The sequence below is a fragment of the Puntigrus tetrazona genome, chromosome 18 (genome assembly GCF_018831695.1).
Source record: "Puntigrus tetrazona isolate hp1 chromosome 18, ASM1883169v1, whole genome shotgun sequence".
Taxonomy (NCBI): Eukaryota; Metazoa; Chordata; class Actinopteri; order Cypriniformes; family Cyprinidae; genus Puntigrus; species Puntigrus tetrazona.
Genome location: NC_056716.1, coordinates 3,343,599 through 3,359,697, shown reverse-complemented (window position 1 = coordinate 3,359,697; position 16,099 = coordinate 3,343,599). Strand labels below are relative to the sequence as shown.

The 16,099-nt window shown below is 39.4% G+C and overlaps 1 protein-coding gene across 3 annotated transcripts in view; it reads left to right on the top strand.

Moving 5' to 3' along the window:
- Positions 1-6,378: 6,378 nt before the first annotated feature.
- gnao1a (guanine nucleotide binding protein (G protein), alpha activating activity polypeptide O, a) overlaps positions 6,379-16,099 on the top strand; it is a 76,566-nt gene continuing 66,845 nt past the window's right edge. Inside the window, exons 1-2 of one of the 3 annotated variants that reach the window (XM_043264474.1) lie at positions 6,379-6,849; positions 6,983-7,025. In XM_043264474.1, the coding sequence (XP_043120409.1) occupies positions 6,732-6,849; positions 6,983-7,025 (161 nt within the window). In that variant the 5' untranslated portion in view covers positions 6,379-6,731. The remainder of the gene's footprint in view (positions 6,850-6,982; positions 7,026-16,099) is intronic. The other 2 variants (XM_043264475.1, XM_043264473.1) reach the window with 2 other exon arrangements.

Sequence of the window (16,099 nt, the reverse complement as noted above, 5' to 3'; positions counted from 1 at the left end):
AGGCTATTTACCCGTACAAATTGCTGAGACCGTGTATAGTCAAATACAGAAGCACATGTAACTATTTTTGTTGAGTTTACATGCAATTCATACAAAATTAATACAGGAAAAACATTTTGTCTTAATATTCACTGCATTTTCTTCTCTCTTTCTCTGCACTGCGCAACTGATTACTGGATTTCTGCCTTTATGTTAGGAAGCAACAGACAAAGTAAACTGCCTAATAAATGCAAACTTCATAAACTCAGTTCTGACTTTCATTCCAGCAAGAATCCTGTGTTAGTTTGTAGCCTGAGAGCTTCTACTCTTCTCCCATAGGCCACATCCTGACAATCACTATGGCATAAAAAACCTCAAGCAAACCCCATTACAGCTAATTGCATGCATCACAAATGAGAAGACAGAAACCGACATAAAAATACATATAAGATAGAATGAGAGCCTTTTTTTTTTTTTTTTTTTTTTTTTTTTACTTTGAAGGCATTTCAGTTCCAAATCTGTTTTACACTTTGCAATTTCTATTGCGTATGCTCTTTCTATTTTTCTATTTTGTCTCTTCGCAAGAACAAAAGAGTTTATTAATGCCACTCATTACATTTGTTTTCCAACTAAAGAACACTAACATCAACAAATCAACAATAACAAAAGAGTTTCTATTCATAATGGCTTTTAGTTAGAATAAGAATGAACATTTATGTGTGATAACATTATAATTTTCAGACTGTCATTGTGGTTTAATTCTAGTCTCATAATCACTGCTGCAGTCTCTTCCCTATTCATGCATGATGCTGCTTGCATGACTCCCTGATATTCTTGCATCAGATACATTGATTGTGTAAGGTCCACTGAGTTTCCTGTGATATTCACTGTGCCATTTCTTCCCCTGTTTCCAAAGGTGGATTTGAACTCAGAGACACTGATATTCATGTTCTTTGAGAACTGTATTACATATTAATCTAAAACAGAATATGTATTATTTTCCTTGTTATCATTTTGAAATGAATGGTATTGAAAAAATGGGATTATAAGGAAGTGCATGAGTGCATGCCTTTACATCTTCCCTTCATAAACAATTGATCGCATTACCCTTGACCATTTACTATAATCACACCACCTTCTCTTTTGGGTGACACTAATCATACTTCTGTGATGTCAATGATAATTAGTGGTTTATCTCCTCTGTAAGAATTCAAATGCTGAGAGGAAAAGAATGACAGGGTAGTGAACATTTGCTTTAAATAGCCACAGAAAAATATTTTATATTGTATTTTTCATATGATAATGTGAAAAAATAATTGGCTGCTTTAAAACAAATCAATGTTACTTGTTTTCACAGGGTAATTGTCACGATGTGGTTGCAGGAAGGAGCACTCGACGAGAATATAACTTTAACAACTGATCATTCACAAACAAGGAAATAATAATACCTCAGGCAGGTAGGCAGACAGACAGGCAGACAGGGAGGCAGACAGACAGGCAGGCAGGCAGGCAGATTAACTAAACCACACGTAGTAAAAATGCTACTAAAGACAAGACTGGACCCTGAAATCACATAAACAGGAACTTATAAAGCAGAAATTAAAGAAACAATTAACAAGACACAGCTGAAGACAATAAGACAATCTACAGAAAGTAGGTCACAGAGCACGTGGGACATGAAAACAACAACAGAGTCCGACTTTGTGACATTACGCCCCCTCCACGGAAGGTGCGTCCTTGCACCTAAAATAACAGCAAAACAAAAAAAAACCTAGAACGGGGATAATGGAAGTAGGAGGAGGTCCAGTGGAGGACGAACCCCCAGAAGGGGGGTTGGCAAACAGTGTCAGTAACAAACGGAGGCCGGAGCCAGGGAAGAGACAGGAGGAGTCCGGAGCAGGAGGAGATCTGTAGGACCCAGAGCACCGCCCAGAAGATGACCCACAGTGGAGCCGACGGAGGTAGTAGCCATGGAGGAGGAAAAGTCGTCAAATCCATGGGGCTGACCGACTGCGGCGGAACAGGTGGTGGAGGAGACAGAGACGGAGGTGAAGGAGCTGAAGAGCCAGGGTGACACCGAGAAGCTGGAGGGCCTGGGCGACACCGCTGGCACCGGAGACCGATGCAGAGATGGGGATCCAGAAGGATGTGGTGGAGCCGGAGCGACAGAGGGCCGATGTGGATCTGGGGGGATGGAGGAGTCTGACAGAGCCAGAGGGATGGAGGGACGAGGTGAAGCCGGAGGAGTAGAAGCCCGAGGCGACGGATGGTCGACGACAGACCAAGGCAGAGTCAAAGGGACGATGGGGCCTGGCGGAGCTGGTGGACTGATGGGCCACGGTGGAGAGGAGGAAGCTAGGAGCCAAGGGGGAGCTGATGTGGAGTCCAGGACTCGGAGGCTGGGTGACGAGGAGAGGGATCCTCCACCCATGATGGCGATGGTGACTGGCAGACCCACGTGGGACATGAAAACAACAACAACAACAACAACTATGTGACAGTAATAGAGTAATAAAGTGTAAAAAATATCTAAAGAAGCTTTTTTTTTTTAAGTAAACATTTTAAACTTTTGTTGCAGGGCTTCTTCATTTTAGAATTTTTGCCAAATAGGCACTTTTCCATATTTTAATGCTTGATATTAGATGCCACTTTCTTCTTTTTTGGAGAAATCTAATGGAAACTGTTGGTTGTGTGCTCCCTAGACATTTATAAAAAATACAGATGCATTGTTCCATTCAGTGTATTTGAGAAATACTTGCTCTTAAAAAGTATATGACAACAACAAACGTATGTAAAAATCATTTACATTAATAAAACCTACCTGTGCTAGTACACTGTAGCCCTGCGCTCAGAGCAGCTGTGCTTTACAGCATATCATTTCAGGCTATGTACAGATTTCACTTTCAGGTAATGGATTATATGAAATAAGAAGAAGTGATTCTAGTCTATTGTCACGCTTCTGCCTCTACATATTTTCTCATGACTCTAGTGCACTAAATAAGCTTTGTTATGATTAGAGGTAACAAAACTTTGTCATTGTAACATATCAGTGTCCGGCACATCGTAAACGGCCATTAAAATTTTCACCCCTTCTATATCTCTAAACAGACATGCAAAAGATGAGCTTCATGGTTCACATGGCATGCATGTGTAGTGAAACTGGGCACGTCAGGGGTAATAATATGCATTCTTACAAACACTGAAAACAAGCTGGAGCGAACTGCTTTGTAATGGTGCGTGGGTGGATATGCACTGCCAGATTCACAGATTCAATCACTCCTACCAGTGTCTCTCTCTCACCTCATCTCTGTCTCATTCTCTAGGTCTCTCTCTCCTCCCTCCCTTTTCTTCTCAAATCAAGTCAAATCAAATCAACAGAGCTTCACTGGCGTAATTATCAACAATAGGATATTACTGCAAAGCATTCAAAGGTTGCCATTCGTAATAGCAGCAGAGAAATCTGATTTATTTTTATTTTATAGTTCATATTCATAACAGGGGACTAGGGAGTGTTGACAGAGGCAGTTAAATATAAATATGCAGGCAATCAAATCGGACCAAGGCTTACGCACTCAATTCCATTCTCATAACAATATAAAGACCATTTCTTTAACATATGGGTTTATTCAATGTCAGTTTAGGTGTAGGCTAATATTTTTGGAAGAGGACTAAGCCACTTGAGTTTGTATCAGATATTTTAAATGTAATCCATTTCAGTGAATTTGTTGGCATATTTGTATTGTGGTTCTTCACTCCGTCACAGTATCAATTACTTTATTTGATACGAAAGCACCAAAACAAAAATATTTAGAGCATTAGGAAGTTAAAGTACATATTGAAGTGAACTGAAATGTTGTCATAATGTATGAGAGAGAGAAAGAGAAAGAGACAGATCCTCACCAAATACAGGCTCAGTGATCACAGTCTAGCAAAAAAAAGGCAGACAAAGACAAAAATGGCCTCTAAAAGAACAAAGCGTATGTGCTCACTTTCTTTTCTTTATTGCTACAAATTTGAGAATGCAAGAGAAAAATACTTTGAAAGTCTTTCAAACCTCTTTTGACATTTTCCAAAACTGTCAGAAAAAGATCAAAAGCAGTTGTTCCAGTCATGCATCAGCATAGTTAGGGCTTGCTGCCCTCAGAAACCAGCCACTGTTTCACCATAGCCAAGAGTTATTTTTTTGTATTCCACATAGTGAAGTTTAAGTCCCCTGTTTTGATGTGTTGTCCAAAAATAGTTGTGCAAGGTCAGTAGGCAATCCTTTCAAGCTATTTGAAAACATACGCATGTTGAACCTGTGAAACTAATGTGAACACACACATTTCAACTTACTCCAAATGTGGTTGAAAATGGACGAAACTGAAACTCTTTTAGACTCCGCTGACACCTGTTTTTAACGTTCTCCACTTGGTATCTGATGAAGCAAAATGTTTCTAAACGTTGGGTGCAAACAGAACCCTATATATGTTAATAGGTAGGTTTCAACATGTTTTTTTAACCCTAACCCTACATTCATTGGAAAAAAATGTTTCTACCTACATTTCTTCTCCAAAAGCATAATTATGATGCAAATCACTGCAGTGTTCAGATGAAATTAACACTAGTGGTAGTAAAACAACAATTTTAATAGCTTTTTACATATACCATGATTAAAGGGGCAGATTATAGATTAATAAATGTTTGTTTTTGCATGGTTACTTGCACAATATGTTATTACTTCAGAACATGCATGTTTGTTAATAAATGCATAGGATGTTTGCATCACACAATCAGTTAAATATGTGAAGCTTTTCTGACATAGTAAACGTCTAAGCTGCTTTATGGGTAATTTACCAGAAATTACAAATTGCCCCTATATGTAACAATCAATGATTAGCGCTATTCACTTGACATTTCGTTCTGAAAGAAAAGCAAAATGTTCAAGAATCAGCATAATATATATATTTTTTTCAATGATGTTGAAGCCTTTTTTCAAGCCTTGTTTGCTTTTCTCAGTAATCAGCTAAAGCTGACATGAAATTGAAACTTTGTTTTTGCTTTGTGATGCATTTATCTTGAAAATGGCTTCTTAAAAGAGAACATAAACGGTGGGACTTGGGACTTGATTGGATCATTGTTGTTTGCTAAGTGCTGCAATCTCATGAATGACAGGTTCCAGGAGGGTAGGAATTATTGCCCCACCTTCACACCACTGCACATCTCATTAGACAAGACATTTTGTTTTGAGGGGGAAAGATATGTTAATGTTTTTGATTAGAGATTGACTTGGCCACAAGAATTATTAATAGTAATAAGAACTATTACTATTTAAATGTATAGTCGAAAGATTTATGCGCTGCAACTTAATAAAACATATGCAAATAGGAAAAACACCTCGTTTGACAACACGTGCTACAAATAGGCTACTCACAATGCAACCAATAAAACAAAAGCACGCTGCAAATACTCAAAACGTAACCAGAAAAGCATTGCAAGTTGCACAGACCACAAGGGAAATTTTTTCAAGTAGGCCCCAAATCAACAAGTTGTGAAAGTAGGTTAGCTAATTTTGAAAGTGAACCTTGACATATTCTATGCCTAGAACTGTCTTTAGATGTAGGATTTAATTCTTTAGTATGTATAGGTACTCAGCACCACAGTAGGCCTGTACTATTTTGAAATGTTATATGTTTCTTCTACATTTTTAACTCCCTGGACAAACTGAAAATGACCAAAAAATGATTCTGTCTAATGAAATACTAAGTAAAACGTTAGTATTTTATCTATTTTTTTCCCCCCAAATGTCAGATAATTTCCTTTTTATACGGTTCTGTAAAGGAGTCATTGGTAAAGTAGCCTAATACTTTTTGAGTTGTAGTGTGGAGTTATAAGCAGGCTAATTGTAGCCTATTCGACTCCCTTGAAAGGCATTATTTACGTTGCTCTGATAAGCAGCCTTTTTATTTAAAACAGATTAAGATGCTTTTGAAAATTGTGCTTAAATATTTTGTCAGTATAAATAGTTAGAACTCCCCCGTCAGATTTCAAGTCCTTTAGCGTTGCTGTTACAGGTTGTCAACACTAGGCTAATGGCCACACCTTTATGTGATTCTTCCTGTGGCTAGGGCCCGCTCATCGGCTTTAAATCATCCGCCTTACACTCACGCGCGCGCGCGCGCACACACAGACGGTTCTGATCCCGTACATCGCCGCTCACACACGTTGCTGAACAGCGATTGCGTTGCGCGAAAAAACGGAGGAAACCGCATTTATTCCGCCCGCAGATAACGGCATAAATCTCCTTGTAGTTAACGGTTCGCGATTCGAAAGCTCTCTCGCTGGTGCGCGCGCGCTCTCTCTCTCTCTCGCTCTCTCTCCTGCTTCGCTCCTGACGTCAGCGAGATTGTCTCTGAGAGCGTCGAGCCCAGCAGCACTCTCTCTCCACACTGACCCTCCATTGTGCGCACGCTAACGATGCCAGCGCTCGCAGCCGCCGCCGCCGCCCAGTAGAGACCTCCCAGCCCGAGGACCGAGCACCGCGACCCCGCTACAAAGTCCGAGAGCGCGCGCCAGAGACTTACGTTCCAGCCCAACGTTGTCTTTTGCGGGATTTAATGCTCTAGCTAGTCGCCGACAGGGAGAGAGAGAGAGAGTGTGTGTGTGTGAGAGAGGGATAGGGACAGCCTTAGAGAGGGATAAGGAAGAAACGCCGAGGATATTTCTCACCCGGACCGTTTTGGAGATAAAAAAGAGCCGAGGTTCATCTAGCCATGGGATGTACACTGAGCGCAGAGGAAAGAGCGGCTCTGGACAGGAGCAAAGCCATCGAGAAAAACCTCAAAGAAGACGGAATCACTGCTGCTAAAGATGTGAAATTGCTCCTGCTAGGTAATGCGGAGTGGAGCCCGTCAAATCTAACGTTAGCTGTATCCCACACGTCTCAGCAGATGAATGCACATATATGGGATCTCTTCATTTTGACAGGCGATCTTACTCCCTTGTGTCTGTCTCTTCTCCACAGGGGCTGGGGAATCTGGGAAAAGTACCATCGTGAAACAGATGAAGTAAGTGGCATGTTTTAAATGACATCCATCAGTCAGGAAGGCAGTCAGTCAGTCAGTGTGCGTTGTGTGAGACACACACGAACCCACCCACACACACACCCTCGGTTGCTTGATGGCGAATTCTTAGGTCCGCCATATTTTCAAGGAGTTCTCTCTCCACTAGAGTGTTACATACATTGCAGCCGTGGCGTGATGGTATTGTGTGGCGGGTCCGCAGGATGTGTACCGGTGGGTTCGGAAAGACGAGGCGCCGTCGATGTGCTGTTCACGAAAATGGTGCTGAAAGTCAACTGGGGGACCGTGTTTCTTAGTCTAATGCTCCGTTGGCGTCCACTGACAGAGTAGCCTACTTCACAACCGGCTGAGTTACATTACCACACTCCACCCAGATTTCACTTCATCCTGTGGGCATTTAAGGATGTCTCCGGTGTCTTCCTGTGCGTTTGTTTCTACGGCAATAGTCAAAAATCAATAAGATACACATACGCTTAAAGATATAGCTATAGGCTACCGTGCCCTTCTGGCAGACAATTAAATGAATGTTCCTTAGACTTTAGCATTTTTGCAGAGATTTTAACTGACTTGAGATTTATATATATATATATATATATATATATATATACTTTTCTACTCAATTGGTTATCAGTTTGCGGTATTGGGTCCGCTGATAAATGGCGTCCCCTTAATAAAGCTAATTTTGAATGTACTGTTTTCAAGCTGTTACATAGCAACCATTCTTTTTCAATGGGAAAATCTCGTACTGGCTCTAAAATCAAATGTCTCCCATTTAGATTCACGTAAATATAGCTACACGACAAAATAACCAATTTACACACAACGCACGTTGTTTTATCTTTGCTGTGCTCAAATATCATAGGTAAATCCATTCAAACGATTCTGGGTATTTTATCTTGCACTTGTAAATGTCATTTAATAATTGTTAAAAATGAGAAAAACCCACCATCACTCGCTCTCTACAGTTAATACTGCGTTAAGAGCCTTCTGTTGACTGAGAATGGTGAAGGCAGAGCTTATATGGCAAATGGTGCCTGGAGATAATGCTGTCGGCTGTGTGTGCATGGCGTTGGTGCAACATGAACAGGCCTTCGTGCGTTTTCAGTCTGTGTCGGGTTGATGCTCATGGTGAAGGAAGGAGGTTTGACACCTAACCAGCTCAACTTCCTCACGGCCATTTTTATGCACTGACGTTCTCTTTAAGCCTCACTGAAAACGATCTGTTCATCTACCTTGCGGTTTGAATGTCATTTCCTCGGTTGATTGTCTTATAAATGCGGTCATTGCCTTCCGTGACTCGCTTTGCAAGGATTGTTTTATACGGTCGCCGTCTCTGGGCACGGCGTGAGTTTTAGAATATAGGCTAATTATGTAGGTTGCATGATTATTGATAATAGGCGTTAGGACGCAAGTGAGGTTTTCATATGTCAAGCTGTATCAAACGCAGGATATTGCTCAATGCAAAGCGCTCGATGAAGAGAAACGCCTCCATTCTGAAGTGTGTGTGTGTGTGTGTGCACAATCTGCCTTTGTCGAATCGAAATCTGTAGCCCTCAGAAAATTGTCATTTTATATGGTCTGGGTATGCTATTATATTACTGCGCTTTTGTGAAGCGACCCTAAGCCGTTATAATGGGAAAACGCACGTAATAAGCTCAGGTATATTTTGAAATAGTGCTTCGGAGGATTTCAGGCGGTTTCAGTGGTGGACAGCGCCCAGCAGAGTCTTTTTCTGTGCTCGGCTTTCTTCGGCCATTTTCGGTTTTCTCCGTCGTTAAGAGCGTTGAACCTGCGGTGAGAGGGAAAACAGGGAATGGATTTGTGCATTGTTAGCGCTGCCCACACGTGTTCAGGGAGAGGTGCGGTCTGTTTTATTTTCCCAAACACCTACGTACGTAGATTCTTTTGTGTTATATTTGACTGTCGGTGTTTTATGTCCTAAATCCAATGCTTAGCTTGAGACAATAGCAAAATTAGCAAAAACCAGCAGAGCCAGAAACGAATCAGGGCACGTACGCAAATATCTTGTACATAGATATAGGTTACAGCAAAATTCCGGGTAACAAACATTGCCATTCTCATATTATTTTGTGGCCATTAAACGTAAAGGGAGAAAATCGACTTAAGGGTGTGTATTGCCTCTAAATGTAACAAGTTAATCATTTCTGACAGTGCTTACAGGATGAGTTCAGGAACTTCAGGTTGAGGATAAGGTGAAACCAAAATGATATCATTTTTTTCCGTTTCAAATTGCTCGGTCAGCTTAACAAATTTAATGACAGTATTCACCACTGTGCTTTTAAGCCATTGTAGCTAATGCCTCGGGCATATTTCTAAGTCATCCAAAGAGTGATGACTCTTTCCTCTCTAAGGATTCATTGTTGCTCTGATGTGCTTAATTGGGTAATAAGAGTGTCTCATGATGGAGCTGGTTAAACTGTTTGGGTCCTAAAGGAGTGGAGTATGTAGCTCTTGGCTTCTTACTGTAATACTCCATAAATGAGTTGCTTTTTCGGTGCTTTTGTTAAGCTTAACTGGACCGTTAAACGTTCCACCACTATCACTTACTTAAAATGCTTTTTAGGATATTGCAGATTCAATATAATGTATTGAATTCAACGTAGATGCAACGTGCATGCTAAAGAGGAGTTATAAAATCAGTTTATTATGTCTTCCAGCTTCCCAAGAGAAAGCATTTAATAAAAAGGCATATAAGCTTCGCTGTGACTTTCTCTATGAAATGTTATGCGTATATGCGGTAATTGCGGCGCTATGTTGAATCTAGATCTAGAACTGTGGTTTCGGCCAGACCTTTTAGACATGTAGTGAGAATGACATAACATTCATATCGCAAAGAGCTAATCGGACACTTCAGATGCCTCCACTGATGGTTTCTAGGCTTTACAGTATTCTCTGTTGTATGGCTTGAAAAGGGCGGATGAAACATAGAGGTGTGCACTTAACATGTCAGAGTAAACCAGGGAACTGGGTGATGTGTGAAAGATGGTGTAAGAGAGAGAGAGAGAAAGGGCGAGAGAGGGCACAGCTTGAGGAGGGGAGATGTTGGTAAACCCTGTGATTATGGTGTAGCTCTCTAGGCAGGCAACAGTGCTTCCATCTGCTTCATTAGTTCAGTGTGAGAGGGGAGTGTTTAAGTGTGCACAGGCTGCTCTCAATAGATGATCACATCACACATACACGGCTCTCTCTCTTTCTCTCTGTTCCTGCGCTCATCTCGCCGGCACCTACTCCTATGGGAATGAAATATAAGCGATTGAAGGTGTATTTTGTGCGTAGTGAGGAGAGCAAGAGTGAAAAAATGCGAGTATATGGTGATGAGAACGGTTTCGTAGACCCTGGAGACTGAGCCATGTGTGTCATCATCCTGCGTGTCACTTGCTCACCCACGCGTGTCATGCATGGATGATCAAAAGCAGCCTTCAGAAAACAGATCAAATGTATATGAAAAGTTATAAGGCTTGATTTGCGCACTGAACAACCTTTACATGCCGATTGTGGCATATTAAAACCATATGTCATCAGGTCATGGATCTGATTTTTGTTTATAGGGCTGTTGAACATGTTTAGACTAGGTGTTGCTGACTAGTAAATCATTAAAGGTAGTATTTTGTGCGCTTGAGTCAGCAATTTTTATTTATGAATACATTTTAAGCTACAACACATTGAATTGAAAGATATTTACTGTGTTGCAAATAAATTCTTTTACAAATGAATGCTGCTCTTTTGAATTTTGTTTTAGTCCAAGAATCCTGAGGAAATTAAACATCGTTTCCACGAAAATATTAAGCAGCAAAAGTGTTTTAAACATTGAAAATAAGAAATGTTTATAGAGCAGCAAATGAGCATATTAGATTGAAGCCCGGAGTAATGGCATCTTAAAATTTAGCAGCCATTAAAATAATATAAAATATTAAAAATATAAGACAATTATTTTAAATTGTATATTCTATTGTATAGTACATTTATATTGGATGTGTTATGATCAAATAAATTGAGCCTTGGTGAGCATAAGAGACTTGTGTACAGTGTACAGTAAAGTGTTACAGCAAAATAATGTTTATGAAGTAAATTTGGAGCATGTTTGCATTCACAAATCATGTAATAAAGGAAATGCATGGATACCGCAGACGTCAAAATGATTTTAAACTGAAAATCACTTAAATTAATTGTCACCCATAGCCTGACAAAAACTGTAAGTAAATATGAAAAAATCTCAATAGCAAAGTCATTATTTGTAAATAATGCTGGACTTGCCAAAAAAGTAAGAAAATAGCTGATTATGTGGAGAATATTATGAGTCACATAACAAACACCTACTAGACAACTTTTCTTCTGTAGTAACAGAAAGCCCCAATTTAGACAGTTTTCCCATCTAATCAACTCATTCTGTTGTCTAATCTATGAACTGTAATCCAAGGCCACTCGTCATATTATCCTTTAAAAGCTGACTTCTGCTGCTGGATAGACTGGATAGGATTAAAAATGTTTGTTTTTTCTAAAGTGATCTCTGCAGTATGCAATATGCTGGGCTGTCCTGTAGCTGGCTAATTGAAGGGTTGAAGCAGAGGACCCAGCTGTTCAGTTCCACTCCATCTGTACGGCCATGAAGCTAAACTCTGGCCATGTACTCGAGTAGCAGAGCATGAAACATTATGTCTCTAGTGTCTAGAGGATGTTATGTGTTGAGTGATTGGCATCCGGTGAAGGTTTAAAATGAAGAATACTGTGAGAAACAGCAGTAATAGTGGCAAAGTGTAGATGTAGATGTAGAAAGTGTTTCACTTCTTATGGAAGTGGGACTCACGCTCTACAGCAGTCTAAATTTCGATTGCGACACTCTTGATCATTTTTGATAATCTTTAAATTCACATTATATGCATTGCATATGCCTAAATTAACCTGTAGCAACCTGTAAAATAACCTAATGTATAAACAAATTTAAATTATTTTGCATTTTTATTACACAAATTACATTTGAATAATGACAATACATAGTTTATCAACTATTAACATTCTCTGCTTATTTCTGTCGCCGTAATATTGGTACATCCCTTGAAACTTGATAATTGCATATTTCAAATGCAAAAATGGTACACTGCTTAATTGCATATTTGTAAAATATGGTTCAAAATCATACGTGTTTGGCTGCTTTAGTTAGCCTTTTAAGAGGTGTATTCTCTGACCCCTGCATGTTTTCAGCTTTATTGTTCAAGGCTTCATAGCAGATGTAAGTTGAAGAGGGCTGTTTGGGTGGGTAAAACCTATTTTAATGCAAAGAAAGGAAATTAGCATTGACACAAAGCACCGTTGCTTGCGACTGCAGTGCTGCTGGCTCTGTTATTGGCAAACGCAGGAGTGTGCAGTGTGCAGATTACAAGGCCATTTACACTACAGCTTTACATCTGCTTTTTCACCTAGAAATCTTCCTATAGAAAACAAATATACGTATTTTAATGCATCAAGCGTTGCAAGTTCAGTTGGTTTGGGTGGGGCTATGACTGCACACACTTTCAAACCATAATGTGTGTGTATATGTGTTTGGGGAAGCTCTGAGTCACTATAGAAAGGGAAAGGGAAGGAGCTCTGATGAAACTCACAGGCTGGTGAAACTAACTGTACAAATGATAGCTTCCCTGTCCATTTTTGCTTCTCTCTGTCGGTAATTTTCTGACTGTCTGTCTGGCTCTCTGTCCCTCTGTAATAGAGGGGGTTTCATGTGTCTAGCTGATGTGATTGGAGTTGACTGAGCACAGGGAGAACAAACGGTTCTCATGTGTTGATTTCCCAGAGCTCTGGCTGTAATACTCTGCCGTGATCTGCTCTGGCTCGGCCCACAGACACAGTGTGACTTTCAACAAGACTCACCTCAATTCTTTTGCTTTCCACCAGGCCCTTTAAGATAATTATTGAATGTGTGCGTATTTGTTTCTATACCTGTGCCATGGCAGCATGTATTTTGCATCTGATTTGAGAACGCTACTGGGTATGCAAAGCCATCAAACACACAAATGCAGTTAAACATGCAACATTCAGATTATATATACCATGCCATGGTTTCTATAAACAACTGATATATCAGAATCGGAAAAGGTGGCTTGGGGCAAAATTGCCAGCAAAAGTGCCCAGATATGGCAAAAAGGTACCCTGCACAATTATTCTAAATCTATTATGGCTGTCATAATTAAAGTTAAATGTGAAATTATGAAGAGTTTCCACTGAAGCATTACATTTACTGTAGATTTGTTAACGTTGCATCATTTTTTCATACCCAGATTGGCAGTAACGAACATTGTAACCAATCATATAAGTTTCTGTTGAGCTTATAAATGGGAAATTCGGTCACATTTGTCAGAGTAGAGAATGCTCATTTACTGACTATAAATCTTTAATAGCAAAATTTCTTTCTTCATCCCAAACAGAGAAGATGCAAGAGATTCAGTGTTCTTTGCACGCACTCTTAAAATTTATTGCCAGTTTGAATAACCATTTTGTTTTTCATGTTTCTGAAATAGCCACTGGAAAATCTTGAATTTCTACTCAGTAAAATGCACTAAAAATATTTTTTGCTTGTTTTGTCTATACTTTGTCCTCCCAAACACTTTCTATTAAATAACATTATTTATTTTTTTAATTGCAAAAATATTTCCCTCAATTATGCTTCATTTTATTCTTTTGATTTTATAGGAATCAAATATGACTTGAACACTATTTTGTATGTAACTACTGATCAATGTTTGACATGAGAGTAATAATGGTGTTTTGGGAACTAAAATATCCACAATATTTGAAAATAAAACCCCGCTCTTTGTTTCGACCTGCCTTAAGGAGTCATATCCTTGTGTGTTTGTACTTCAAATATTGCACGGTAATTCTGTTCTCGTTTATTGTAAATAAAGAAAAATCTGAGAGAGGATGTGAGAAAGCGTTTAGCTCAGGCAAAAATGATCTTTCCTACTCTTTACAAATCCCTTTTTGTTTTTAAAGCAGTGAAATGGTTTAAAGAGTTGATGCCCGATGAAAATTTAAAGATTAAAGAATGAGCAGGAGAGTGGGAAACATTGGGGACGGAATGTCAAGTGCTTCCCTGAACCCCTCAGTGACCCTTTTTTTCTCCCACCGGTTCTTCGTTGCCACCCTCTCCATTTCTTTTAGTCTCTCTGTGGTAGGTCCATATGTAATTTCGGTGTGGAGAGTTCTGGCTGACCCATGTGCTGGTGATAACACAAAAGGCCTTTGTCTTAGTGAGATGTTTGTGTTGGGCCATAAAGCAGGTCCTAGATCAGCCTCTTCAACGCCAACACAAAAGAGCTTTAGTGGGGAGGCAGTCTGGGAGGGTCTGCTCATCTGATCTGGGGTCAGCTGATTTACAGCATGGCAGTGCAATGTGAACTCCCCTTATGGTGGAATTATATAATGTGTATCTGAATCAGACTGTGGCACAGTCCTTAAATAAAAATGTACTTAATAAGAAGTGAAGCAACACAATATTATATATTTATATTTATTACATAAATGGCTTAAATCCATTTATGCTTGTTTTCTGAGCTTTATATTTACTACCATTCACAAGTTTGGGGTCGATAAGAGTTATGCTTTTTAAAGAGGTTGCTTATATTTACCAAAGCTAAATTTATTTGTCCAAAAAAAGCTGTTGACCTCCACAAATTATACAAGAAGTCTTTATGAAATTATATATAATTTATATGATTGTTGTAGGGAGAAGATCTATATGGAGATACATTAAATCTTTATGTTATTGCACATGAAATTAACTTAATGTTTAGTTTATAAATTTAAGATGACATGAGAGTGGGTAACAGAATTTTCACTTTCAGGTGTACTGTCGCTTTAAATGTTAAAAAACAGTGTTCTTTCACACTTATACGTGTGAAAATAATTTCCTTATTTCCAAGTGTTAGTGAGTTCTGATGAAAAGTACTGTGGGGTGATGTGTGTGAAGAGTGTTAACTGCATCCTGCTTTATTTGTTTTTTGCCAAGTGTTTGTCATTTTAACCTTAACCCGGTGACTTTGAGTAGGTATAAATTGGTCTGTCTGCTGATGGTTTCCAGCAACCTTCAGCCCTGGGGAGCAAACACGTGCACACAAACAGAGCTTGGGTATTGCACAAGCAACTTTTAATTAAGGTATAATTGCAGATGAAGTAGGGACTCCGCCTGTGGCCCTTTGTTCACACAGACACTCCATGTGGAACATTTCTGCTTTTGCAGTGTTCACTTCCTTTTTAGTGACTGAAAACTACAGATGTTGCCCCATCGCTTACGGTAATAACACGTAACGCTATTTGTCAGGAACAGCTGATGGTTTAACTCTTACAAAGTGCAGGTGCTTTGCGTTGGTATGTGCACGTTCCTCTGGTGAACGCAGAGGATGTGCTACCATATTTCATTAACCCGTATGCATTCGCTCCATCTTTTCTTCGCTTTGTTGCCATGGAGATGACAATGGCTGCCATAATTAGAGGATGACAAATGACCTAAAGTAGGTAAAGGGGGATGGGTAGTTACTGTGAACAGTGAATCAGAGGAAAAGTGAGAGGGAGTCAGGGGGTTGGCTGGGGGGAGTGTACAGGACGAAGGCTGAACATGTGTGTGACCAGTCCGTAGTAATCCTCTAGTCTGCTACTAACAACCACTTCCAGCTTGAAATTAAAGCAACATGAAATTAAAATTGACCCAATTTACTTTTATGTAATTGACTGGTATGATTCATCAGAGCATGATATTGTAAAGCTTACATTAAAATGTTAATGTAAATTTTTCCACTTATGAAATTACTTTTCATTTCTGCTTATATAACCAAGACCGAATGGGTGCAGAAAAAGTAACATTAAGCTTAAATATCATACTATGTAGGTATAGAGTAAATTTTTTTTTTTAACTCAGTGAGTACATTGCTATATACTTTCCCACAGTCTGTTGAAATTTGTCACGTAACAGACGCTGCTCTGTAAGTCACAATGTACCATTCTTATAAAAAAAAATCCATATTTATGGAATTGTTTCTTATAAACAATAT